Source organism: Heliconius melpomene, chromosome 17, assembly GCF_056956725.1.
Source record: "Heliconius melpomene rosina isolate 202511_hmr_F chromosome 17, ASM5695672v1, whole genome shotgun sequence".
Taxonomy (NCBI): Eukaryota; Metazoa; Arthropoda; class Insecta; order Lepidoptera; family Nymphalidae; genus Heliconius; species Heliconius melpomene.
The window spans coordinates 12,777,299-12,804,171 of record NC_140405.1 but is presented as its reverse complement, the minus strand read 5'-3'; the positions used below and the strand labels follow the sequence as shown (position 1 = coordinate 12,804,171).

The window sequence follows — 26,873 nt, the reverse complement described above, 5'->3', positions numbered from 1 at the left end:
TAGGTAGAAGAGATCCTTGTACTTTAGGACTTTTTCATTCAAACCCACATAAGTTCTGTTCCACAAACAGTATACATGGAACTGCTAAAAAATACCTTTTTAAAAAATGAAAACAGTTTTTAGATTTTTTCCCAAGGCAGGTACAATCATGTCTTGTACCTACTTTGGGACTGAGCTTGGGACGCAAAATATTTATATGAGAAGTTTTAGAACTAAAGGAGTGATAATTATAAATTATTTAAAAACATATTTGGTAAATATTCTTATTATTATAGTAATATTATAGTTATAGGAAACTCAGAAACCTTAGTCTGGTAGAAAGATGTAGCTTTCTTAACTTGTTGCCATTTTGGGAGCCTTAGGTTTTGGTGTGGTTTGAAGAAAACAGTCACAAAACTTCTTTCTAGTGCTTTATTTGCATTCCAAGAAATTGGGTAAGAAATTCCCCTTTGCAAATGCCATAGAAAAATTTAGATGCTATTAGCTGCTCCTCTTCTTCATTAATAAACATTTTCACAGCATTATGAGTATTCTACATGACTGTTATATACTTGCTTTCTGGACATAATGACATATCAAAGATTTTGGTATTTAACTTGTGATTTCACAACATTATTAGTCTTTTGCTCGCCCAACGCTGGGTCTAAAGGTCTTTATCGGTGCTTGTCGGTGCTTGTCGTGTCAAGTTGGTCCACAACCACATATGTGATCCACTAATGTATCTATAATTTTTTTTATTTAATAATTTTTTACACCTTTAACATTTATTTAATTTTTTTTTTATTTTCCCCACAGCGGTATTAACTTACTTATACGTTCATCGTCTCTACGACCAAAACTAAAAAAGAGGTTACCTTGACAAGAAACCAACCGATGAAGAACTCCGCGATGAAGACATCGTGTATATGGATAAAAATCTGATGAAGAAATAAATATCATATAAATACACTTTCCGAGTAAACACATTGTTATCTTTGATTGACTTGTGTCCTAAATATTTAAAAAAAAATAAGGCGGTCCGTTAAGGCACTTCTTATTACCCCACTTTCTGTTGAATTCTTGTGGCATTGTGCGTTGCCTGGCGAAACTTAACGCCGCGTCTTGCCTCTTTATTAGAGCGAGGAAAATTGAAGAATATTTCATACACTTCATTCCCCTGAGTGTGAATCCAATCCATAGCCGTCACAGTCACAAACTTGTGCCACTGCGCCACGACGGCCTCGATTACTTAGTAATTCAATTAAAATTTATGAAGGAAACTTAGATTTAAAATTAGATACATGTGGCGCCATCTGTTGTCGAAAAGAATAAGCAAAATATCTTTCAGCAATTTTTTAACAAATTGGTATATCACGCAGAAAGCAAGCAGGCAGGCTAAGAGAAAAGTGTCAAGACATTTTGATCCTGATTTTTTATCTTTACCTCAACCGTAGCTATTACAATTTGTTGTTTTATCACATTATTTATTACATTCATATTTTAAAAGTAAAAATAATCAAATTCGACGCGTGGAGCCATCTGTTGTCGAATAGGAGTTGCATTTTAAGCAATTTAAAACATAAATATCCGATAATATTATAAATATGAATATTATGTTTAGAAACGCGCAAAATAAGGTTTTCACGCAAGGACTAATATTTGTTTGAAGCCAGTCGTGTTCATTTCATGATATAAAAGTATTAACAATAGTCTATTTGAATAAAAAAAAAAGTTTTAATTTTGCTAATCTCCACTAGTAGTTTATACTTAAGAATATAATAAATACCACTAATTCTAATATTAAAGTTTATTAAAAAGCTAATTTCTTCATCAATAAATACATATGTTGATCAACTTCAAAACCATGTAAATTGTTAGCGTCTCCTTGCAATCTCATTAGTAGACCCCCAAAGGAAACATATGCAGATAGACGGGACGCAGGTTCCATTGCAGCCTCATCACCTTCTATCCTGGAATGTTAGAAACACATATTCATTCATTATAATTTCCTTATTAGAGATAAAATTATATGATTACACAGTTATTTATATATTATATTTTTATATAACTTTATATATTTATTTTGCTTAGCCTTGTGATTTATTCAGTCTAGAAGTTGAACTGAAAATTGAGCCATTCTAGCATCTGACATTCCAAACTCCATTAAAAGGTGACATTTTCAAATTGTGTTATTATAACAAAACAATTTTTATATAATGCCAGAATGTAATATTGCCAGATTAGTGAGACTACTATATATAGATTGCTCCTTTATAAACAGCCTCAGCTTTACGCTGTATCCCACACACAGCAGGGTAGGCAGAGGGAACCTAGTGTTAAGACACTCCATTCCCCACTTAGAAACTACCTATAAACCTTAAATTAATAGAATAGATAATAGATAAATAATAATAAAACAAAACCTAAAAATCATGACATGTAAATAATATTCCTACATCAAAACTGTTGAGGATTCTTTATTACTTTTATTAGGTATGGGTTTAAAATATTTTACCCTATAAATTACTCCCGTAAAAGGAGCATGTATATTTTTTTATTTTTATTCATTTGTTTATTGTGTTTGTTTTGTTTCCTTATTATTATCCTTTTTTTTGGTTTTTTTCTACTTAACTAAACTTAAATTTAACGCAAGAATAACAAAAAAACATTAGATACGCGAGTATGCAACTAAAATCTTTATAAACTAACCTGTAAACCTTTCCATACATAACATATTCAAAACTATCAGCTCTATTGCCCTCTGTTTCTAAAGGGTTCCATTCTCCACCATCAGGGTAACCATTTTCTCTGAGCGTCGTAGCCAAAACTAACCGAAACTTATCACCTAACTCCATAGGATATATCCACGAATTAATGTCTAATATTAAGTCCATTTTAAATGATTCAGATTCACAATGCAGACGACTGACTCGATCGAACTTTTTACCCTCTGGATCCATGTCCTTAACGTTGAATATATCTTCAAATAATACACCTGCCATTATATATGCGTGATATTATATTATAGCATTAATATAATAATAACGTGTAAGGCAAGGTGGCGTTGTATTTATAACTTATTAAAGTTCAAAACATAAGAAACACGCCGCTTTATCTTTAAGCTTAAGTTGCTGTCAATGTCAAGTGTCATTTGAATATGACGTATTGAATACAGGTTTATCTAAACACACGTATCTAAACAGACGTATAAAACAAGTAAAAAGTTACAGTTTATCTTAAATAAAATGTTTATATTAAATATTTTGATATCATTAATTAATTACGTTAATATAATAATAATATTTTCTATACTCTTTATCTCAAAAGCTACAGATTTGAATTTTTCATTGGGCGCTGAGTAAATGGTTGAAGTTATGCTATATTTCCAAAACGTATAATAATAATGGAACATATGCTTGTGAACTCTATAGTCTATTCATTTTGGCATGAGACAATATGTAGTCAAAGAAATACTATTCTAAAACTTTTATGTAACTTTTTAATTTCTATTTACCTGTTGATAAGACAGTACTTTTGTGATTCTGTTGTTATTTTTATTAAGTTTCTTGTTTTGTTAAGTGTAAAGTTGTTTTCTAATTTTTTTATTTATATTTTAGTGAATTTTTAGTTCTACTCTACTTCACTCAATAATATTATTTACAGTACTATCTGCGTATTACTACCATAAATCTATGGATATTTTTTTACTTAATATTTTTATACTTAATAATAATTTTTTTTTTATTTGTTTACCTTCTCATGGCTCCGTGAATAGGGTATAACAGCGATTTGTCTATACATCCTCTTCACGTTTCTATACAAATCATAATGGGAACTGAGCTCTTTAAAAGGTTTCCAGGTCCCCTCTGCCTACCTTAGTATGTGCAGAATACAGCATTAAGCTAAAAAAAACCATACGTAATTTATATACTTAAAATTATTATACAATTATACACATGTAAATGTATGCACTAAAATTAGAGATAATAATTTTATTTATATACGCTATTTCTTATCTGTAATCCAAACAATATGTTTTTTGCTGTCATTTTATATTTGTCAGAAGGAAATTAAGACCTCCTGAATGAAGCTAACCTCGTGTGTTGCACGTGTTTCATAAAAAACATTAAAAATAACATAAAATAACCAGTGATATATAGACATTAATACAAATACATGTGATATATTAAATAAATTAAACTAATAAATACAAAACGCAGTCATGACGGAGGTAATGCAATCCGGCACCGAAGTGTTTTCAGAGAAGAAAAAGAAGAAAAATAAGGAAGGAGTAAGCTTGGGCGCCTTTCAGAAGATCGGCGAATTCAAAATAGAGCCGTCTGAGAGTGTTCATAAGTTGGATACGGCGTATTGGCCTCTGTTATTGAAGAACTTTGATCGTCTCAATGTGCGCACTAACCATTACACACCCCTACCTTTTGGCAGTTCACCGTTAAAACGCCCAATTACGGAATATGTGAAGTCAGGATTCATCAACGTAGATAAACCTAGTAACCCTAGCTCTCACGAAGTTGTATCTTGGATAAAAAGAATATTGAAAGTCGAAAAGACTGGTCATTCAGGCACTCTCGATCCCAAGGTAACTGGTTGCTTGATAGTCTGCGTCGACAGAGCTACAAGATTAGTCAAATCTCAACAAAATGCTGGAAAAGAGTATGTCGCGGTGTTCAATTTACATTCTGCAGTGGAAAACATCCAGAAAGTTACGCAGGGGCTGGAGAAATTGAGAGGAGCGCTGTTCCAACGACCTCCTTTAATATCTGCTGTAAAACGTCAACTGCGTGTTAGATCAGTGTATGATAGTAAACTATTAGATTATGACCAAGAACGTAATATTGGTGTTTTTTGGGTTAGCTGCGAGGCAGGTTCATATATACGTACCATGTGTGTACATTTAGGCCTCATGTTAGGTGTGGGCGGTCAAATGATAGAGCTTAGACGTGTTAGATCTGGTATCCAAGGTGAAAAGGAAGGCATGGTGACAATGCATGATATTTTAGATGCTCAATGGGCTTACGAGAATCATAAAGATGAAACATACTTACGAAGAGTAATCAAACCTCTGGAAGGTTTACTTATTGCTCATAAGAGAATATTTATAAAAGACAGTGCGGTTAATGCTGTGTGTTATGGAGCTAAAGTCCTTTTACCAGGTATCTTGAGATACGAAGATGGAATCGAAGTTGACCAAGAAATAGTTATCGTAACCACTAAGGGAGAGGCAGTTGCATTAGCAATTGCTCTTATGACAACATCTACTATGGCATCATGTGATCATGGTGTAGCAGCTAAACTAAAAAGAGTGATTATGGAACGAGATACTTATCCACGAAAATGGGGCTTAGGACCAAAAGCATCACAGAAGAAGATACTAATACAGCAAGGAAAACTTGACAAGTTTGGTAAACCAAATGAGAATACACCATCTGAATGGTTGAACAGTTATGTTGATTATAAGAAAAAAGAAAATGGAGATGCTCCTGGTGATGATGCTAGTAGGAAACGAACAGCTAGCACTGCTAATGCAGAAGATGCTAATAACTCAGTGGAAATTAAGCAGGAAAAGAAAAAAAAGAAGAAAAAACGTGACACGGAAAATGAAGCTGACACTACAGTGGAGGCTGCCGAGACGTCAGAAGTAGTAGACGATTCTATAAGGAAAGAAAAGAAGAAGAAAAAGAAGAAGGACAAAGATCAGGAGAGACAAGAGGAATAACTCTTATTTTTTTAGTATTTTTAAGAGCAAATGTCCATGCAAATTATTTGTTTTGCTGAACTCCCATTTTTAAATGTGACTCAGAATTCTTCTTGATTTTAATTTTAAGTGAATCAATTGTATAGAAGCAAATAATACATTCTCCATTCAAATCAAATAAAATAGATGAGTCATTAATTAAATTTTAAATTTATTAATTTGGAAAACTAAATAAAATATTTGTTTCTAAAACGTTACATAGATATTATAACACAAGTGTAGTATATATTTTTACAAAATACCTTGGGGCTGTTTATGGTAGATGCGACATAGTAAATGTGACGGTTGTGGGTTATATTCCCATTCTGCAAATTAGCTTGCATGTCAAAGTGCATCATAGAGTTCCACTCCACAGACAATGTCTCAAAAATTGGGCAGTATGATGCCTAGATTCCCTCTCCCTTCTATTAAATGTATATTACTGTATTTGCTTCTATATGATTCATATAATATGTAAGATCAATAATCATTACACTTACTTATATTTAAACCAGTCTAAAAAATGTACTCGAGTAGTTTTTCATATGCCATTTAAAAAGTTGTACATATTTCAAATGAAATCCATATTTTTTTGTTATTTTAAGGCAGTTAGTATAATAAAAATACTTTTAATATTAAATAAATTGTTTGTTTACTCTACGGGTTATATTTAGCTGCATTTATTTCTTAGTATACTTATATGTCAATGTCATACATTTCATATACTTAGTATTGAAGTTTTAATAACTGTTTAACAAAATCTATTTTATAATAAATTTAAAGGAAAAACATGGAACTTGTTTAAATTATAATTTTTTTATAAAAATACTAAACAACTTACATTAAAACGGAAACTAAGTTTATAAAACTATTATAATTTTAGAACTAGTAGTCCTTAAGCCATAGACTTTCAGCCAGAGTATCAGCTATCTTGTTTTTTTTTTTTATCTAAATGTAATTATTAAGTATAAGTGTGAGAGTACTGCATATGTTTTTATTTTTGAATGTGTTGTTTATCAACAATGTAATTTTAAAGTAATATTTGTGTTATTATTTTTTTTACCTATCGTTGCGAAATGAAAATGATTTTTATATTATTGATCTTCTGTGTGGGAATCGAACTCGCAAACACTCGCCTTCGGAGGAATAATAAATAAATAAAAGAAACCTAAGTGTTCGATTAATGTATTGTATTACATAATAATGCTTTCCTCCATAAACGATTTATCCAACACACAAAGAATTTCTCAATTCAAATGAGTAGTTCCTCAGCCTAGCGCTGTCAACCACACATTCAGGTTTATAACATTTGTCGACAGTAATGTCGTTATATTAGGTATAAGAAAATAATAATTCTTTATATTGTTTCCAATATTTTTCAAATCGGCCTTATATTATTTTCCTAAATAGCAGGACACGAGGATAGAAGTGCGAATCGAATTCAGTACCATCACATTAACCTGACGGCTTTAATGGGGGCTATCGTTTTGTGCTCACCAGTTGGCGCTATTAGGTCGTAGGGTCTCGAGTATTTCCCTAAGAATTTAAATTTAATATTCTTTATTTGCCAGTGTAATCAATAAAGTTTTACAAAACATTGATAAAATTAAGTAAATAAAACCTAGGAGGCTTAGAAATACGAATTGTTGAAAAGCAATTGACATTTTGAGGCCCTCATGCTACACTAGTGCACCGAGCGGCGAATTTATTTTATAGTTTTAAAAAAGCTACTGAACAATAGATAGCGTTAGTGTCAACTAAATTTGACAAAACTTTTGTTTTAATATAAATCAAAAGTAAAATCTAAAAAGATATATGTAAGAATTTTATATGATAATGTTTTAAATAAATAATTAGTTTGATTTCATTGATATATATATTTTTATATATGTTTTAAAAAATAAGTATTGTAATTAAATATTTTTACATATTTCAAAAATACTGTCAATGTCAAGCTGACACTTCTACTTTCATACATTAAATGTCAAAATTGTAAACAAAATTGTATACCGATCTATTTAACTGGCTATTTTTTTAACATAAATATTCTCCTATTGTGTAAAATTATCTCTATTTTTTTTTATTGTACAATCTCCGTCGTGTGTTCCATACAAAGTGACTATAACAACAAACGGCAAAGCGACGAGTGATCAATTGGAACGTTTGGAACGCCAAAATAAAAATACAGAAAAGAAGATGGATCTCTCTTAAACATGCATTTTTCTGTTGTATAATATTATTCCTTTTTTTTACTGTACAACCTCTTTCGTGAGTTCTCCATTCAACGTGACACTGGCGAAGTGATTTTGTGCTCAACTGGCACGCTCGGAACGCCATAATAGAAAGAACAGAACAGAACAGAACAGAAAAGAAGAATTGTAAATTTATATTTTTTTTATATTAATCTTAAAATGACTACAGTCCAAGTGACAGCGAATGGGGAGCCAATATTATACAACTATGAATACTTTCAACAAGAAGACATTTGTAGACTTTGCTGGAGCCACAACGCTTATAATGTGATTATTAATAATTCAGAAAATACCTTAAATTCTGTTAAATCTGATTTAATAGAAAAAATAACTGATTGTTTGAATTTAGTGCTTTCTCCATACAATCATCCAAACAAGGCTTGCTACGAATGTTGCTCACAAATAAATAAATTCTATGATTTCAAAAAATTGTGTGAGGAAAAAGATAAAAAATTACAGGAAATCTTAAATACAGGAGCTGAAACAGCAAAGAATGTTAAAATTGAACACGTAAACAATGGCTTACCAGAAACTTGTGTTGAAGACATTTTATATACAATACAATCTGAAAATAACAAGGAAATTGACAAAAAACAAAAATATAAGAGTAAATGGAAGTATCAACCTAAAAGAACACCAACATATTGCAATGTATGTATGATAGATTGTAAAGCAGTGGAAAATTTCAAAGTACACAATTTTCAATATCATGGAATAGAAAATGGATTCTACAAGTGTTTCGGCTGTGAAAAACAATTTAAAACACGTAAATCTAGGTTTTGCCACGAAAATAATTTCTGTAAAGGTCTTAAAGATGGCTATAAATGTACAATTTGTAATAGATTCTTGCCTAAGCGAGTAATTTTTGAATCTCATATGAAAGATCATAGAGAAAATGTTCCCATACAATTGCCAGATGAAATGTTTAAATGCCAAAAATGTGAAAAATTATTTAATACTCGAGATAATTTGAAACATCATGTTGAGAGTGAGCATCAGATGGAAAAGAAAAATTTTGTTTGTGAGGTTAGTTATGTAAAAAACTCATCTATTAAAAGGACTATTATATATGTTTATAAACATATTAAATATTATGTACTAAAAAATATTATCAGTTAGTATTTAATACCAGAGTCTCAACCATTAGCGTAGTATAGTATAGTAACATAGTATTTTCTGAGGAAGCCCTGAACTCTATCTTTGAACAAATATGTTCATGTAAACATTGTTTCTGATTTTCTAAGATCTTCATTCCTATAAACGAATTATTTTCATTTCCTCGCTCTAATATTTTAAAGTGTTGTATTAAGTTAGTATTATATGTGTGACACAGTGTAAAGCTAAAAAAGTAATAAACACACATAAAAATTGTAATAAACTTTAAAAATATTTTAAACAGATTGAAATCTTTATACATACATTATAAAAAAACAGGTCATACTTTTTAATTATCTTCATATGCTTTTAAGTAATAATATTTTTTTTTTATATCGAGTTGAACCTTCAATTTTTCATATTTTTAAAACACTTACTAACATTATAAAAAGTACAATAATTATGTATTCTTTAACAACTTAATCTTTTCTTTCTCTCTTATAGAAAGCCAACCCTTTTACCTTTACCCTAATAAACCTTTCTGCAAAGTCATTGGCTAAAAGTTGCTTGTCAGCATTAATAAAAATGAATTCAAATTCTATATAATATTTATTTTCTTTTCAGAGTTGCGGCAGAGTGTTCACGAGACGCGACTATCTAAACAAACACAAACTAACGCACACCGGGGATAAACAACATGTATGTCCACATTGTGATTTCAGAACTATACAGAGATCTTCCCTTATTGTACACATTAGGTAAAGTATTTTAATAGTTAATTGAATTTTAAACTATTGACTATAGTCTGACTGTAAACCCGATGGTTGTGAGCTCGATTCTCAGACGTGGAAACAAATTATTTCCGTTTCTTTGTTATGGTAACTTTGCAAAAATATTCTGTGACCTCCCTTTGGATACCTTAGGCAGAGAAATTTTAGTGTTAAGACACTTTCTAGTGAATTTTGAAGGCATTGTGTGTTGAGTGGCAGAACTCACCGCCGCGCTTTGCCTCGACACCAGAGTGAAGAAATGAAAATGGGAATCAAACCCACGACGTGCTGTCCACGACGGCAGTTTGTTATAATTACTTATATATTTAAAAATATAAACTAAACATATTTTTGTTTATGTTAGAAAACACACTGGAGAACGTCCTTACAAGTGCAGTATTTGTCCACAACGTTGTGTTTCCAGTTCAAATCTGCGTGCTCATTTACAAAGACACATTGGTCTTAAAATATATGAGGTAATCTCACTTTTCTTAACCTTTTATTTATAACAATTTCGACGTAGCTGATGAGAACATAATATGACTCAATAGTCGGAGCGCTTGCGTGGTTTGCAAAAGGCGCGGGTTCATATCCCGTTATGTTCAAATTCTTTTACACGTTCTCCGTAAAAAGAAAATTTAAGGTATTCTCCCTTCCCAGTGCCCCATATGCAACAAGAAGTTCGGCTACAAGGTGAGTCTACAAGAACATATAACGTCGCATTCCCCGCCGCGCCACACTTGCGAGATCTGCGGCGCCGCGTACACCCGCGTGCGTGCCTTACGGAGACACATTCAAGGGAAGCACGGGGGCCCTGTGGGTGAATTAGTCAAATCATGAAATTAATATATACCTAGTGGAAATTCGATTAACTGGACTATTGGTTGTTGATAATCATTCGGATAATTGAAAATCCGGATAATGAAATGGAACACGCGAGAGCAGAGCAAGCAATAGAGAGGCACGATCGGCCTAATCGTTCGGCTTGTGACTCATCTATCCATCCATAGTTACCTGAATTAGCGAGTGCAAATAAGTGTTAATTTATAAAAAAAATGTAATTTTCAATTAACTCCTCCTTTGTATTATACAAAATAATTACAATTTATTCACATACATTCGTCTGTAAACCGACTTTACAGACAACCAGTTGTTTATTAATTCTTACTTTGTAAGTAATGTGTATAATATATTTAAGTGTGCAATAATAAGTACATATATTGTATTTTATTGTACATATTCCCTATGGTTCTATCACCCAACAACACGCGTATTATTATTGAAATATATGAAGAGATATATGAATAAGAAATATATCAATAATACAAAAATAATGATTAAAAAAATACTATATTCTAGTATTATATAATAATATAAATAAATCAAGCCTATTTTATTAATAAAAGGGCAAATAAAGATACAAAAATCATCGCTATATATTTATTTAAATCTCTTTATTTCCATATTTTATTATCGAGAACATTCTACTAAGTACAGATACCAAATGTTTGTTTAAAAAAATAAACCATGCGCACTATAAATTACTTAAAACATTTACAGTACGGTCGATGAGTCGTGGTCACGCTGAAGTTAGATGTTCTGAATGTTTGCGAATTATTCACTCAGGAAGAAAGTAATCAAAAGTAAAAATAAATCTTATGCATCCATGACGACCATGATTCGTCGATCGTACTAATTAATAATTCACTAACTTACTGACTCAATACAGAGCCGGATTCAGCGGAGGCCTCCTACAGTATTTAAACGAGGCCCCATTTTTATTTTTACATTTACACTTATTTTGTCTTCAGTTTTCTGTTTTATACACTAGGAATGTTATTTAATGTTTTAAATATGTTGATTTCTCAGTCTTAAAATATTAAATAACATTTTAATAAATAAAAAATCAAATTACTTAATAAATTAAGATTTTTAAGAAGAAAATAATGTGCTATCCCATAAAAAATTTGGCAAAAATGTACTGAATACTTGAGGTCGCCTAATATCAAGAGGCCTTAATATTAATCCGTCTCTGATACAATATACTACATAAATATTGTCAATACAGGAACTTCGAACAGTAAAAACTAACTTACGCTAAGTTGAGTTTAAAATTAAACTTTAAAGTGGACGTGGACTTTTGACGTTTATTATTAGTATTTTAGGACGTCATCAACAGAACAGTAGATTGTATAGAAGACATTTTATTATCATATTTATGTTTAATAATATCAATGTTATATATTTTGACACATTTTTGGCTTTCCTGTCGACATTTTTAATACAAAAAGAAATTATTAGTAAAGGAATAATATATTTATGTTGAAAATTGAAAAGTGACCAATAAGAGATACCAGTCACTTATCTTTCTGCTTATTTTCATATATTATATTATAAAATTATTTTATTTATAATATTACCATGCACCTTATAAATTATATGTATATACAACTTTGAAACTGGTTTTCTATACTACTAACGCCATCTAGTAGTGAGTGGATTTAAATTCAAACTATAAAATTTTGACGTATTTTAATTTCGAAAATCTACGAAATAACGTTATATTTATTTATTATTATTTTTATTTATTATATTGAAAAGGTCCATATTATTAAAGTGTTAAGACAAGAGGCCTAAATTTTTTTTTTTTTAAATAACAACTGTGGAATGAGAGGGTCGGGCGTCCTGGGTCCACTCTATAATAGTGTGATGCCCATCCCAGAATTTTCACTTAAAAAAAGGTTAAGCCTGAAAAGTTTACTAAAAAAAACTTTTATTTTAAGAAACACAAGATCAATTCAAAACTAATTTTTTTTTGCAACCATGATAAGCAATAGCAAATGCATACGATAAGGACGACTACCTTAATTATTAGTTACATATTTGACATCAATGCTGTATATAAAAATTCTGTGTCTTCTAAAATCCTTCATAAAACTTCCGTTTTAACTCACAAAATATGACAGAACTAATAGCCGCGCTTTGTCTTGTTACCAAAGCGAAGAAATAGAAATTCATTCCCCCAAGTGGGAACCCATTACCCTTGACCATAGCCGTTTCACAGTTAGGCCCAGTTTCCTCTGCGATAAGACGGTGAATTGATCTAACTCATAATTTCTCTTATTTAGGATTTTCCTATAAATCTGACCAAAAAGAAGCTATTTCTAAGGATCTAGTTTGAATACCTACAAACTGCAAGTTTTTAAGTTAGGTCATTTTCTTTTAGAGTATGAGATATTAAAATATCGAATAATATCTATTAAATAAATTATTTGTTCCTGTTTACTTACATTATGTACAGCTTATACAGAATTCTTAAACTTTGTATCGAAAAAAAGTGGTTTGGATATTTATAATATATCTATGTACTTTAACTTAATATCTACATAATTCCATATTTTACACAAACAATACAAATACAAAAAAACAAATGAAATTATTCACAAATTTAGTATTATGATGAATAATTTCTATTTATTTTTACAAAAAATATGTATCTGTAAGTATTATTTATACTGTACAGTAAAAAAACATTTATTATCTATAATAATACAAAATTAAAATTACATTAATTATTTTGAGTAGTTCTATTTGAGTTGGAACAACGGTGCTCAGAGATGTCAATTACAATAAAAGTAACATTAATTGATTTCTCTAAACGAGCGTATTATGTTTGCATATTAAAATATAATTTAGGTACATTGAATAATTAAACATATATATATTTATAAATACAGGAAATAAAGTAAATCATTCGTCAATATTTTTAGAATGTATTCATATTTCAATTTATAAATACATAGAAGTACTGTAGGTGCTTATAAACCTAAAGTCAGTTAATAAATATAGACTCGAATTGTCATTACAATTCTAAGCAAAAGCAATACATATTATGTCCAATTTAGAAAAAAAATATTTTTTACTTTATTTAGAAAATAAATATGTATATATTTTTTTATTTGCGTTCTTTAATAATATTAATATTAAATTGCATGTAAAGTTTGCCGCCATTTTTAATTGCAACGCTTTTTTTTTTAATCTTTAAAATAGCCAACAGCCACTATGAGTGATATTGAGTGGCGGAGCTTAAAGCCGCGTTTTATCTTGTCCCCAGAACATTGAAAAGAAAATAAATCATTCTCCGAGTGGGAATCGAATCCACAACTGTTGGATTTACAGTTAGACGCTGTCCCACAAATTTGTTCATACAGATTTAATGTCAATTTATCGTTAAATAATATCTAAACGTATTTACATACATAAGATTTTATTGTATCTACTAAATTTAACACTCCCTAAATTAACAACAAAAATACGCCATCTCCTGTAACAGACCTGCTGTAACCACTGCGTCATGTGCCTTAGACGGAGGTAACAAGTTCATTTTTACAAAATTCAATTAATATATTATATGAATCATACTTGGTGTTGGTAGAGAGGAGCTTGGGCAGTTGAGCGTTAAGTCGCAAGTCCCAGGCACTACTCCGAGGTCCCCATCCTGCAACGCGATGGGGACCCACACTGTGAATCCACGGAATACTTAAACACCTATCATCATAATAAAAAACCACAGTATCTTCTACGACGGAGGTAACCAATTTTCTATATAAATAATTAATACGGTAAGTTATTACGTAGAAACGCTTGCTTCATGTACCCACGACGCAAGCATTTGCCCCACCAAGAGCGTTGGGTACAAACTTTAATCGGTTTTAATATAAAACATTTCGTTTGGACAACATTGAAGAATAATTTACCGACCATATTGGAGACTGATGTGTCAGCTAGTTTTAGGCAGGCGCGGAATCTGAAAAATTAATGGTTAATTTTAGTAAATAGTAATTTTGAGATGAGTTACGCCAGTCAATGCGATATGTGTCGAAAATTGGGCGGAAAGTTTGAGACGGAGTGTCATTACACTAGGTTTCCTCTGCCTATCCTGCTATAAGCGGGATATAGCGTGCCTTTTTTGATTTGGTATATCCTTGATAGAGTAATGTTAGCAGAGGAAATAGTAATTTTCTATGCATATCTATGTTTAAAATAGCGTTATATAGAAATAGATTATTATTAATTATATAGCTGTACCTTATTGAGAGTCTCAGTATTGGAAATATATTAAGAAATACAAATATGAAATACATATGCAACTAGATTTTTTTTCCTTGAATTCCCTGGGATTCCAGATCAGACCCTGACGTGGCGGCGTGACGTATGATGACACCACAGAAGTACGCTCTTTCAAGTAAAAAATATATTTTTCAAACCCTAAACTTTTAATAGATATTTATGGAAATAACTAAGAGGTGTGATGATACATTCTAAGTGTCCCATGCAAATCCTCCTAGGCACCTACAGTGGATTTCATCAAAACGAAAATATTTTTAATTCCGCTGTATAATATTTGAATTCATTATCATGGTTATGTTCCTGCCATGTCTCTACCATAAAAGAAGTTTTATATTTTGTCGAATACATGTGGTCAATGGTGGTTATAAGATTTTACAGCTCGTTTTATCACATATTAAGTCAGCGTTTTAGACAAATTTTCTTTAAAAGGATTTATATGGCGCCACCATGCTGTGTGTACCAATTATGTAATTGTATTAAACATTTGTATCATAAATATTATAATATAATATTTATATTTAATACTTATAATTTCAGGAACTGCTGATTCCAATTGAAAAAATCGTTTTCATAATCATTTATCTAAGTATTCTATAAATTTATTTTAGGCTATCAATCGTTCATTCATGAATTATATTCAAGAATACAGGATATCTTAAAAAAAATAATACGGAAGTGGTATTGCAAGAAGTTTAATGGAATTAATTGTTCCTGGAGTCTCTGTTTCTTCAGTTTCTGTCTCGGAATCGAACCCACGACTGTCACATTTACAGTTACAAGCTGCTCACTCGTCACCGCGCAAATATTGCAGCTTAGCTTAAATAGCTTTATTTCAATATATCATATTTTATTACCTGCGAGAAGGTTAGAAAAGAGATTCAATATTGTTTCATTTTATTATCTGTGGATATTTAAAATAACCGCCATTTTACTACCAGCGTCGGCTGTCATCGTTTCGCGGCGATTTTACGACAAACGTCGTAAATTGGCGGGAATATAATGAATATATTTTGGATTTTATGCAATATAGGTTATTTTATTTTTTTCCGCATATAACAGGGTAGTCACAGTGAAAACACAGTGCTAAGACACTCCGCACAACTCGATTCTATAAACTTTGAGTATTAAAACGCGGAACCAAGGCAACACTTTGTCTTGTTACCAGAGTGAGGAAATGAAAATAATACGTAAAGAACCCATAACCATTGAATTTACAGTAATGCGCTGTCTCGCTAAGCCAAACGTTCTCAAAATTGTTAAATTTTTGTATTCATATTTCTTTAGCTTCACGCTGTAACCTGCAACCTGCTGCTTCATAACCAAAGCGAGAAAATGAAAATATTAAATATTTTATTTCCTCAAGTAGAAATTGAACCCACAACTTGTCACGCTTCTGTCCCTCCGCCGACTAGCTTAATATTACTTGCATAAAACGATTTTAATGTTTATGTATTAGAAGTAAAGTACATAGGTACTACTTGAGAGTAATAGCAAAATGGTTATTACATCTATAAAACTTTATTTATACTGCCTTTTAACGCATTGAACAGTGTCAGAATGTTTGACATGACGGTAGTGGGTTCGATTCTACTCGGGTAAATCGCTCATTATTATATTTGTATTTGATTTTTTTTTTGCAACGTTTTTTTTCTTGGTTAAAATCGCGCTCTATCTTATGCAGACAAAATGAAAATAACAAAAACTGCCGAGTGGTAATCGAACCTTAAACCGTCGCGTTTAGAGTCAGCTGTCACGGGTATACGGGTAATAAACTACAGGTACTTCCTAGATTTTGTTAGACAAGGTCTCTATATGGACGGAAAGCGTAAAACCAAGCACTTGGAAACTAGGTAGGTTAAAAAAAAAAAAAGACAAATAAGCAAAAAAAAAAAACGTAAATCTGTCAAACTCTACAATTTGTGCATCATTCCCAATATTTTGGGTGTGCATTTACGTGAGAATTTTTAAAAAATGATCGTTCGAAAGGTATATAAGTGCGGTGTTTGGCGGGAGATATGCCATTACGTCAACGGCACGCGTCAAGTGCACTTGGGGTAGGGTTGGCTGTGATAAGTTTTTAGTTTATTACTTCTTTTTATTTACAGAATAATAGAATTTCATAAAAATAGAATAACAACTGAGCTTGTTGTAACCGGTTTGACAAAGGAAATCTAAAATACTCCGTTCCCCATTTTAATTGAAGTTTTCAAGTCATTACGTTATTTGTGTTGTATTGTTACCAGAGCTAGAAAATGAAAACATTTAATTTCTTCGAAAGAGGGTAGAGTCGCATTTGCAGTTATCGAACATCACATTTTATCTAACCCTTGAGGGTTCCTAAAGTTGAGCCAGACAAGGACTTCTGGAGAATTTCTAAATCTAGTATCCATTTTAAACTACGTTCTTTAATATTAATCTACATTAATTACTTAAATTATCTACCTATATATATAAAAGGACTTGTCCTCACTGACTGAGGTAAAACGCACGCACAGCCGTAACCGCTGGTGGTAAAAACGTGAAATTTGGACAGATGTTTATTTTCGTAATCTGGACATCCACTAAGAAGGGATTTTGAAAAATTTTAACCCTAAAGGGATGAAATCGGGGTTGAAAGTTTGTATGGAAAAAATTTTAAATCGGCACCGATTTTTATAAAATTGTAAATTCAGACTCTTAAAAATATTCAATTGGACACATGTTTCGTGGTTTATTTAAATTCATCCCCTAGGGATGTAAATTAGGAGCTGAAAGTTTGTATGGAAAAATCTTTAAATCGCCACTAATTTCTATAAAATTTGAAATTGAGACTTAAAAATATTTCATTGAACAGGTGTTTCATGGTTTATTAGAATTCACCCCTAAATAAGCAAGCGAAGCTGCGCGCGACCGCTAGTACTCTAATATACATAATTCATACATAAAATACATAATTCTCCATTTTAGGTATATCGTTAACAAGAACAATCAAATACTTTTTCAATTTTTATTTAAGTACATTTCAATAAAATATTAAAGCTGCAGGCAACCCTAATTCGAGGGTACTTATCGGATGCATCGGATATATAGCGCGCCGGCTTTTGGCGTTTTGCCTTGTGTAAGAAATAAAAAATGATTTGTTTTTTACTTGGACTTGCACGTCTTCTGTATGATATAATACGTATAGGGTGTAAAGTGGTCAATCTTAGATAGATTTCTATTGAATTTTTTGTGTTTTTATCTCTATAATATATTTTTTTAGGGACCGAGTTTCTATGTATTGTGTCAAGACAAAAAAAGGAAAAACGAGTAAAATCGAATCCACAACCTTCGCATTAGACAGATTAATCCTTTAAAAGGTATTTAAAAAAACAAGTGATTTCTTTTAAAAGTTCACTTATCCCGTTTGGCCAGTGAGTAAAGGTCAATAGTTTATTTATATTGAGGACTAGCGACCCTCTCGCGGCTTCCCCCGCTTGAACTATACAATTATTTATTTACTAATCTGAATTACTTTCGTGTTCTAATTACATTATTTTTTTAAATATAATATCAATATGCAATGTCTCGGGAAATCGGCGGAAAGTTTCTGAACACTCTGACACTGAAACTAAATTTAAAAAAAATCATTTTCAAAGCATGCATACAATTGATGGAAATTAAAACCGAACTTTGTCTACTATTATATTAAATATATTATTATGTTATAATGGAATCGAACCCACGACGTTCTCTCAGCTCTCTCTCTCTCTCTTATTAGTTAAATTATTATTTCAAGAGCTCCTCTCGTTCGGTCAGTCGCGGCTCGAGTAAGACGACAAGTGGCGTTTATTTTACGGATTATTACCACTTAAAAGGCCTTTGGGGATTTCTTTCGCACAGATTGTATGGGGACAGAGAGTATTCTTATTTAAGAGTCTATAATATATTATATACATCTTGACTACATAACCACGCAGTGGGGCAGTGTTCGCCTTCGCAATCGATGGTAGTTTCAAATCCTACTGCCGTTAAATGTGACCCCCAATTACTCTATACTCTACAGCATGTATTTAAAACGCAGCGTTGAGTTGCGGAACGGAAAACGGAGTGTCTTCGCACTAGGTTGTCTCTGCCTACCCTGCTATATTTGTTCCTAGTCCAAAATTCGAACCCGTACTATTTATACTTATTAAAATAAACTGCTATGCCAGACGTAAAAAAAAAAAACAAGCGAATCTCATGTTTTAGAGTAAAAAAGTTACTTTTTCTAACTTTTTTCGGTACTACTTCAACTAATGTCTTTGGATAATGAGCTCTTTTAGGCTTTAGAGGTTTTTCTTTGTAAAAACTAAGATTCTTATATACATACGTATGTAAGTACTCGTATGTGAGTGCTAATATAGACGTCGTGGCGCAGTTGTGGAATGTTTGACTGTTAATGACGACTGTGGGTTCGATTTCAACTTAATTTTTTAAATTTTTTACAAAGTGAGGTGTAAGTGGGTATTTAGGTCTATTGGAAATTTAAAGAATAAAGGCATTTGGCATATTAATTTTATGGTAGTGTAGGGGAGAACTAAGAAAAAAGAATTCTCTAAACTTCTACGGGAGCGAAAAAAATAGGTTTTCTATATACGCAAACAAAGTGGCAGGCGACGATCAATACTTTATTAATACTTAAAGATTTTATCGGCTTAAGAAAGCGTATGATAAAATAAATTAGTGAAATTATAAAAATGTTTGTGAAGTTATGTTCGCCACCCAACATGTAATATCAAGGAGAATGAAGGATTTTTTTAGCCTAAGAGTTCAGACGCTTTGTCCACCAAAGCGGGGAAAAGAAAAAATAAATGAAATATATTTTCTCCCCCGAGAAGGAATCAAACCTACAAACATGGCGTTAACAGTTCGCTAAACTAAAATAAAAAAACGTATCGAATCATTATATCGCCATAATTGGTAGCAATTACGAACTAAAGCCAAAGCCCCACCAAATAGTGACGGGATCAAACAAAATAATCGAGTGAAAGAATAAAAGAAAACGTGAGAAAATAAAATATTTCACGATTGTGGTCAAAGTGTGTTTTAACGAGGCCTTAGCTTGTACCTTTTAGTTTACTTTGTATGCAGTTTTGGCATAGAGTAGAGATTTGTAGAGAAAATTGTTATACAGGTTGTTCTTATTTAGATACAGCTTTTTTGAATGTGAACGTAAGTAGTGAAGCGTATACTTGTAATACTAATTTTATATGTAAATTAGTTTTTCTCGGGGCCTACGCAGGGGAATGAAAACAAAAAATCAAAACAGGGCGAAGCTAAAAAAAATCACGAAAGGAAATTATATTTATTACATCACTATTTAAAGAAAAACTAAGTGATGTACCACTAAATAAAAGAAACGTGAGAAAATATAATATTTTGATGTTGTGGTCAACGCGGGAATGTCATAAAACTGCTTTTACAACGAGTCCTTAGCTTTACTTTATAGGTTTCACTTTGTATAAGCTTTCGATATAGAGTATAGGAATACTGTCTTTTTTTACCAGCTTTCATTTGACTAGCTGTAATAGCGTATTGGGCCCGTTTTAGTAAACCGCTCGCAACTCTGAGATCGATCTTGAGATGCCTTGATTCGCTATCAAAAATTTACCTAATCACTACACCAGGAAATGTCTTTATTCTATTTTTGTTTTGTTTTTATGCACATTGTTTTGTTATTGATGTACGGTACGGTCTACGGGTATATTTATGTTTTAGTGCCAAATAGACAATAGCTTTTGGCACACACGATCGACAACAGTGATCAGGTGATAGTAAGCTCTAATGAATGATTATTATTAAAAAATAAACAAATACTTTTTTTAGCTTCATGCTGTATTCCGCACACAGCTGGGTAGGCAGATGGAACTTAGTGTTAGGACACTACGTTTCCTATTTTAAACAATAATTATTACATATGTTATAAACAATTATTTCATACTTAATTATTTTCACATAAAAAGTATAATAAAAGTTCTCTAATCACACTACTCTGTAGTCTATATACGGGTGTTTGAATTTTACTTATTTGACAATTTCTTCATCATATAATCATTAATATTGTATTTGTAATGATTTAAAAATAATAAGTGCAACACGCAATGTCTCGAAAACTGGATGGAGAGTTGGGGACGAAGTGTTCTAACACTGGGTTAAACGGGGAAAAGCTGCAAGAAAATTTCTACCACCAATTTGTGTGAAAATAAATCCATATATTTTTACAGTTAAGCACCAAATACCTAAACTGAAAGTTCGAATGCGGGTAGTCTTTAAAGGGAAAAAGATAAAAAAAATACAACGAATCGTACAAAGCCTTTATTTGATACTAGCTTTTTTCAGCGGCTTCGCCCGTGAGGTCTATTCGAAATAACTGAGAGTTGTATAGATACATGACTGACTGACCTGATATGTGACCTATAGCCTAGACCTAGCCTTGCTAGGTAAACTATCCAACATAAAAAGAATTTCAAATTTCAAATAATTTCGATTCGGCAGTTCCTGAGATTGGCGTGTTCAAACAAACGAAATGTTCGGAATATTAGTATGGAAGTATAAATATTGCACGAGTATATAATGTATCGTATAATATAGTATTATGAGCTTGCATTGCGTCAGTTTAAATGACAGCACTAAATGGTAAAAAGTTGAAATTCATACAAAAAATAATTTTTTTCCAAATGTTCTTAACTAAAATATTGTGCTAATTTTAAATATCTCAGTATCTCGTATATATCAAGATAGGAAATCTAGTTTTAAGACATTCAGTTCCCCATGCATCACACAACTTTTGAGACATTGCGCGTAGGGTAGCGGAACTCAACGCTGCTAGAGCTAGAGCGTATAATAGAAAATAATGAAAGAAAAAAGGTTAAAATAAAAAGAAATTAACGAAAATCTTATTTCGGACATATTGTACGTACGTAGGTATTATATAGGTAATCCCTGTACTAATCCCGCATTGAATCGATGTTTGACGGTTACCCTTAACTAAGGCACTTAACGCTTGTAGAAGGGATTGGGGAAATGAACTGGTTATAAAGTCTTGGTTTGCTTGAGATTTTATTTTGCCCCGAATTTTGTATTTATGTACTTTCTCTAAAATAAAAATCAGCTTCACGCTGTTTCCCGCACACAGCAGGGTAGGCAAAGGGAACCTTGTACACTTGTTAAGACACTCCGTTCCCCACTTTCCGCCGAATTCTGGAGGCATTGCTTGCTGAGTGGCGAGACTCAACGCCGGAAATATAAATTTAAATAAATATTTCATCTCCACGAGTCGATCGAACCCAGAACCAGTCGATTTTAGAGATATTTCAGCTATACGCTGAAATTCGAATCGAAAGATTCGATTTTACGAAAACTTTGCGGTGCTTGGGGAAGTACAAAATAGTAATTAAAGAATGGAAAAACTGTCTGTTTAATTGTATATTTAGTAGCGCGAGATATATATTTTTTGTCGCTGTATCCCACATAACAGGATAAACGGAGGGAACTTAGTGTTAAAAGTTTAAACCTCTCCGTTCCCCACGCACCGCTCATTTAACTAACTACTAACACGGAATTTAACGCTGCGTTTTGTTTTGTTCTTAGAATGAGAAAATTAAAATAATTCATTCCCCCGAGTAGAATTGAACCCATAACTGTCGCGCTTACAGTCACTCGCTTTGCCACTGCGCCTCGACGTCTTCTCAGGGTGTAAATATATTATAATTTAAAAAAAAAACAACGCTTTATTCATACATTTTTTATCTAAACACTTCAAGTGTACACTCAATTTATTTTTATCAATATCTTCACACTCTTATAAATTCGCCATGTTTTTTTGACATTGGCCGTTTATATGACAAGTTGACACTTCCTTTGTGAGACGTTCGAAATTCGAAATTCGCGCCGAATTCGCGACTAATGGCGCGGAAACCATAGACTAAATATGCTTTTTAAAATGGAAACAAAAGAGGTTTTATGTTGTGTTGTCTTGTGTTTATTCTTATGTAAAAAATATAATATAAACTTTTTTGTGTTTTAAAAATTATTATTATATTAAAATACAGTTAATATTAACCTTGATAAAATATAAAAGTTATTTTTAATTTTATTATAATTTTTTTAGCTTCACGCTGCACATAGCAGACTGCAGCAATATAGTAGATACAGACGTAACCAGACGGAACATGGAAATTTAGTGTCGTCCGTTACCATTAAGACACTTCTGTTCCCCACTTTCCGCCGAATTCTTGAGGCATTTCTTTGAGTGGCGGAAATCAATGTCGCACTTTGCGAAGAAATGAAAGTATTAAATATTTAGTTTCCTCGAGTGACAATAGAATCCCACAAGCTGTCGTGGTAACAGTCGCACACTTGTGCCCTTACGCCACGACCCTCAGAGTTAGTTGAAATTGTTAAATATATTTTTTATTATAATAACATCATATTTTATTTAGAAAAAAAATATTTATTTAAATTTATATTTCTGTTTCTTCGCTCTGGTGTCGAGGCGTTCGTTGAATGTGTGAAGGTTAAAAAATGATGACGGAGCCAATAATACATATTTTGCAAAAAGATTATATTATTTTAGAAAAAAGTTTTTGATTGTTTGATTTTAAAATCTAAAAATAACATTTTAAAATATTATTTTTATTTGAAAATTCAAACTAATAAGTGTTAAGCTAAGTTTGTTTATAAGCAAAATGTGACGTTTACATTGTTTATATTTATCGTAAATCTTTTCTGCAAATCTTATTAGTTTAATTATCATAATATTATGACAATGTGATGATTATGGTTATTATGATGTAATATGTATTAGTAAACATTTATTTCATACAGTCACAACACTTAAAATAAAATATTCTTACTATATGAAATAAATGTTTACTAATACATATTTTTGTATTATTTATAATATTTGTAAGTCCACGTCATTAAACATATTTTTATAACGATAGATAAAAAAACATCTCGCCAAAACCGCTATCAAAAATAGTATCTTCTTCACTACAATTATTATCAAAGATATTATCATAACTTGAAATATATTAAATAAATTACAATAAATTGATTTATATGTAATATATTTTAATAATTTAAAAAAAGAAAAAAAAGCATAGATAAAAAAGCGTTTCCCGCCAAATTCGCTGTCAATAACGCCATCTTACCTTATACATTGCGTTATCTACACGCCTCACAGGATTTATAATGTGCGAATAAAGCGCGCGAGGTTAAATACGGCAATACATAAATTATCGTCAAACAAGGGTGGTTTTCTTTTGTTATAGAAACTATTTTTGTGTTTATCCATTTGGAAATGTTCCCTTTTGTAGGTTTATAATGGAGGATTAATGTTTGGTTTGTGTCATATTGTTAGAAAGGTGACCGCGGTATTGGTTAGTATATCGATTATTATGTTATATTATGTTGGACTATTTGTAGCCTGTAAAATCTCGTTCCTGTTCCCGAAAGAGGGGAACGGAGTGTTTAACGCTAGGTTCTCAGGTTCCGTCTTCCTAACCTGCTACGTGCGGGATACAGCGAAGCTATAGCAGATGAAATTAAAAAATAAACTGACATTTTTTTAATGTTTCGAACACTAACTTGACATATCTCATTATACACAGCGGGATGCACATATTTTTGACATTGAAACATTAAATAAGATTCGCAGAAAGAAGTATTCAATCGTGCTGTTGCTATAAGAGTTACTTAAAATTATTAAAAGGCTTGGACTTTACACTTTAGGTTTTTTTCTTCTTTTATTAGTGTTTGTGTGAGTTTCTTCTTGTAAGCGATGGTTGTGGATTTGATTCCCATTCAGGAGAATGTACTATTTAATATATTCATTTACTCGCTCTAGTACCAAGAGGTGTTGAGTTCTACTACTAAACACGCAATGTCTCAAAAAATTGGGCGATGCGTCAGAAACGAATTGACTTAACACTAGCTTCCCTCTGCTTACCCTGCTATGTGCGGGATACAGCGTGAAGCGGAAGTGGCTTTTTCACTTAAAAGTTATTTTTAATTAAAACTCACCGCCTAACAATAGAATTATAATTCCAGTGTTTATTAACCATTTCATAATCATTACAAAGAAACGTGATTGAAAGCTAGTATTAAACGGAAGTCATTAGTTAGTAGTTGGGATTTGTTGGTTCTGGCGCACGCGCCAGAACCAACAAATGCGCTAGAACCACGGGCGTGTGCCAGACCCCGCGCGTCGACTTGTCGATGCGTCGAAATTAAAAAAAAAAAAAAAAAAAAAAAAAAAAAAAAAAAAAAAAAAAAAAAAGGTTTAGCCCCCCATTTGAATCGATTGCGCCGGGTCCCAGAGCCGTAGCTCTAACCGTTCCAAAGATAGCTTTTCGATTAATTAAATGCCACTAGACGCGTCTCTTATCAGTCACCCTCATCAAGCTCGGGCCCGGCCTTATCGCTCGCTTCCCCGAATTGCTAACAACGAACCTACGTCACAGTGCAGTGTTGCTGTCTCTTTCTTGCATTACTTATCACCCAACGACACCACAGTGCCCGTCTCTTTGTCGCTATGTTGCCTAACAATTTGTTTATTAAAAACTTCTCATTTAATATGCAATTTCTATCATTTTAATTTAATAAAATGTCTAACCTAACCTAACCTACCGAAATCCTGCAATTTCTATCATTTTAATCTAATAAAAATGTCGAACCTAACCTAATTTGTTTATTAAAAACTTCTCATTTAATATGCAATTTCTATCATTTTAATTTAATAAAATGTCTAACCTAACCTAACCTACCGAAATCCTGCAATTTCTATCATTTTAATCTAATAAAAATGTCGAACCTAACCTAATTTGTTTATTAAAAACTTCTCATTTAATATGCAATTTCTATCATTTTAATTTAATAAAATGTCTAACCTAACCTAACCTACCGAAATCCTGCAATTTCTATCATTTTAATCTAATAAAAATGTTGAACCTAACCTAATTTGTTTATTAAAAACTTCTCATTTAATATGCAATTTCTATCATTTTAATCTAATAAAATGTCTAACCTAACCTACCGAAATCCTGCAATTTCTCTCATTTTAATCAAAGCGCCAGAAACCGCGATACAGGACTGTGTGCTAGAATCCGCGATATTAAATCGCTTTCTACAAATGATTTTCTTATTACAATCTTTGTGAATTTATTTAGTCTAAATACTTCCATTGTATTTTTTACTATATAATGTTTCAAATAATGGTGCGCCGATAACAATATTTTGTTTATTAAAACTTCTCATTTAATATTTATATTTTTATGAAATCTAACAATAAGAAATCGAAATGAGAGTATAAAAATGTAAAGAAATGTTCAACCTAACCTAACCTAAGAATAAAAATCTTTTGTTTATTAAAAACTTCTCATTTAATATATATATTTTCGATTTATTTTTTAGTTGTTATTGTGGAATTTTAGACATGCTCAAACTTGTAACAGATTTGCTATTACTAACGCCATTGTTTCTTTATTAGTCATAAGTGATAAGCATACAGTTTGAATATTATCGTTATCACTTCCGGTATTTTAATAGATTTGTTCCGCTACATTGTGCAAGTTAGTATAAAACGACTGTGTATCTTTTTTGGATTCATCACTAAGTTGTTCAGTGTCTTCTTGTTAAGAACTATTGTGCGAGTGTTGTCTAGTAAGTGCTAACCACATAGAAACCATTATGGATGTAAGTATTACTTTTTATTCATGTTATTTTGTATTTTACTGTGATTTTTTACAACTTATGTTTTTTACCACTCTCTAACGTTTTTTAGATAGCTTAGAAATTTATTTTATTTTATACTTATTTTCGTTTGTATTCATTGTTGTAGTTTACCTGCTGCTTGGGTAGGAATAAGGCAGAATACAAGGAAAACCCGTA

General features: G+C 31.6%; 4 protein-coding genes across 7 annotated transcripts in view; 2 read left to right on the top strand and 2 right to left on the bottom strand.

The window, feature by feature from the left end:
• Positions 1 to 1,771: 1,771 nt before the first annotated feature.
• On the bottom strand, positions 1,772 to 3,134 carry Polr2H (DNA-directed RNA polymerases I, II, and III subunit Rpb8). Its single transcript, XM_085201113.1, has 2 exons — positions 2,689 to 3,134; positions 1,772 to 1,949 (listed from the first exon to the last, which is right to left on the bottom strand). Exons 1-2 carry the CDS (start codon positions 2,979 to 2,981, stop codon positions 1,790 to 1,792), a joined length of 453 nt encoding a protein of 150 aa, XP_085057239.1. The 5' UTR covers positions 2,982 to 3,134; the 3' UTR covers positions 1,772 to 1,789.
• An 883-nt stretch (positions 3,135 to 4,017) lies between these two features.
• Positions 4,018 to 6,775, top strand: Nop60B (dyskerin pseudouridine synthase 1 Nop60B). The gene has a single exon (XM_085200406.1). The coding sequence runs from the start codon at positions 4,202 to 4,204 to the stop codon at positions 5,714 to 5,716; it is 1,515 nt and encodes a 504-aa protein (XP_085056532.1). The 5' UTR covers positions 4,018 to 4,201; the 3' UTR covers positions 5,717 to 6,775.
• Positions 6,776 to 7,702: 927 nt separating this feature from the next.
• On the top strand, positions 7,703 to 11,277 carry LOC146530369 (uncharacterized). 2 transcript variants are annotated; one of them, XM_085200935.1, is made up of 4 exons: positions 7,703 to 9,012; positions 9,706 to 9,839; positions 10,216 to 10,327; positions 10,512 to 11,277. In XM_085200935.1, exons 1-4 carry the CDS (start codon positions 8,146 to 8,148, stop codon positions 10,689 to 10,691), a joined length of 1,293 nt encoding a protein of 430 aa, XP_085057061.1. In that variant the 5' UTR covers positions 7,703 to 8,145; the 3' UTR covers positions 10,692 to 11,277. The 2 variants fall into 2 exon arrangements, with proteins under 2 accessions (XP_085057061.1, XP_085057062.1); XM_085200936.1 differs by lacking the exon at positions 10,216 to 10,327 and having other exon boundaries at positions 10,512 to 10,644.
• LOC146530367 (uncharacterized) overlaps positions 11,278 to 26,873 on the bottom strand; it is a 66,627-nt gene continuing 51,031 nt past the window's right edge. For all 3 annotated transcript variants that reach the window (XM_085200932.1, XM_085200934.1, XM_085200933.1), the window contains one exon: positions 11,278 to 14,658. In XM_085200932.1, the coding sequence (XP_085057058.1) occupies positions 14,466 to 14,658 (193 nt within the window). In that variant the 3' untranslated portion in view covers positions 11,278 to 14,465. The remainder of the gene's footprint in view (positions 14,659 to 26,873) is intronic.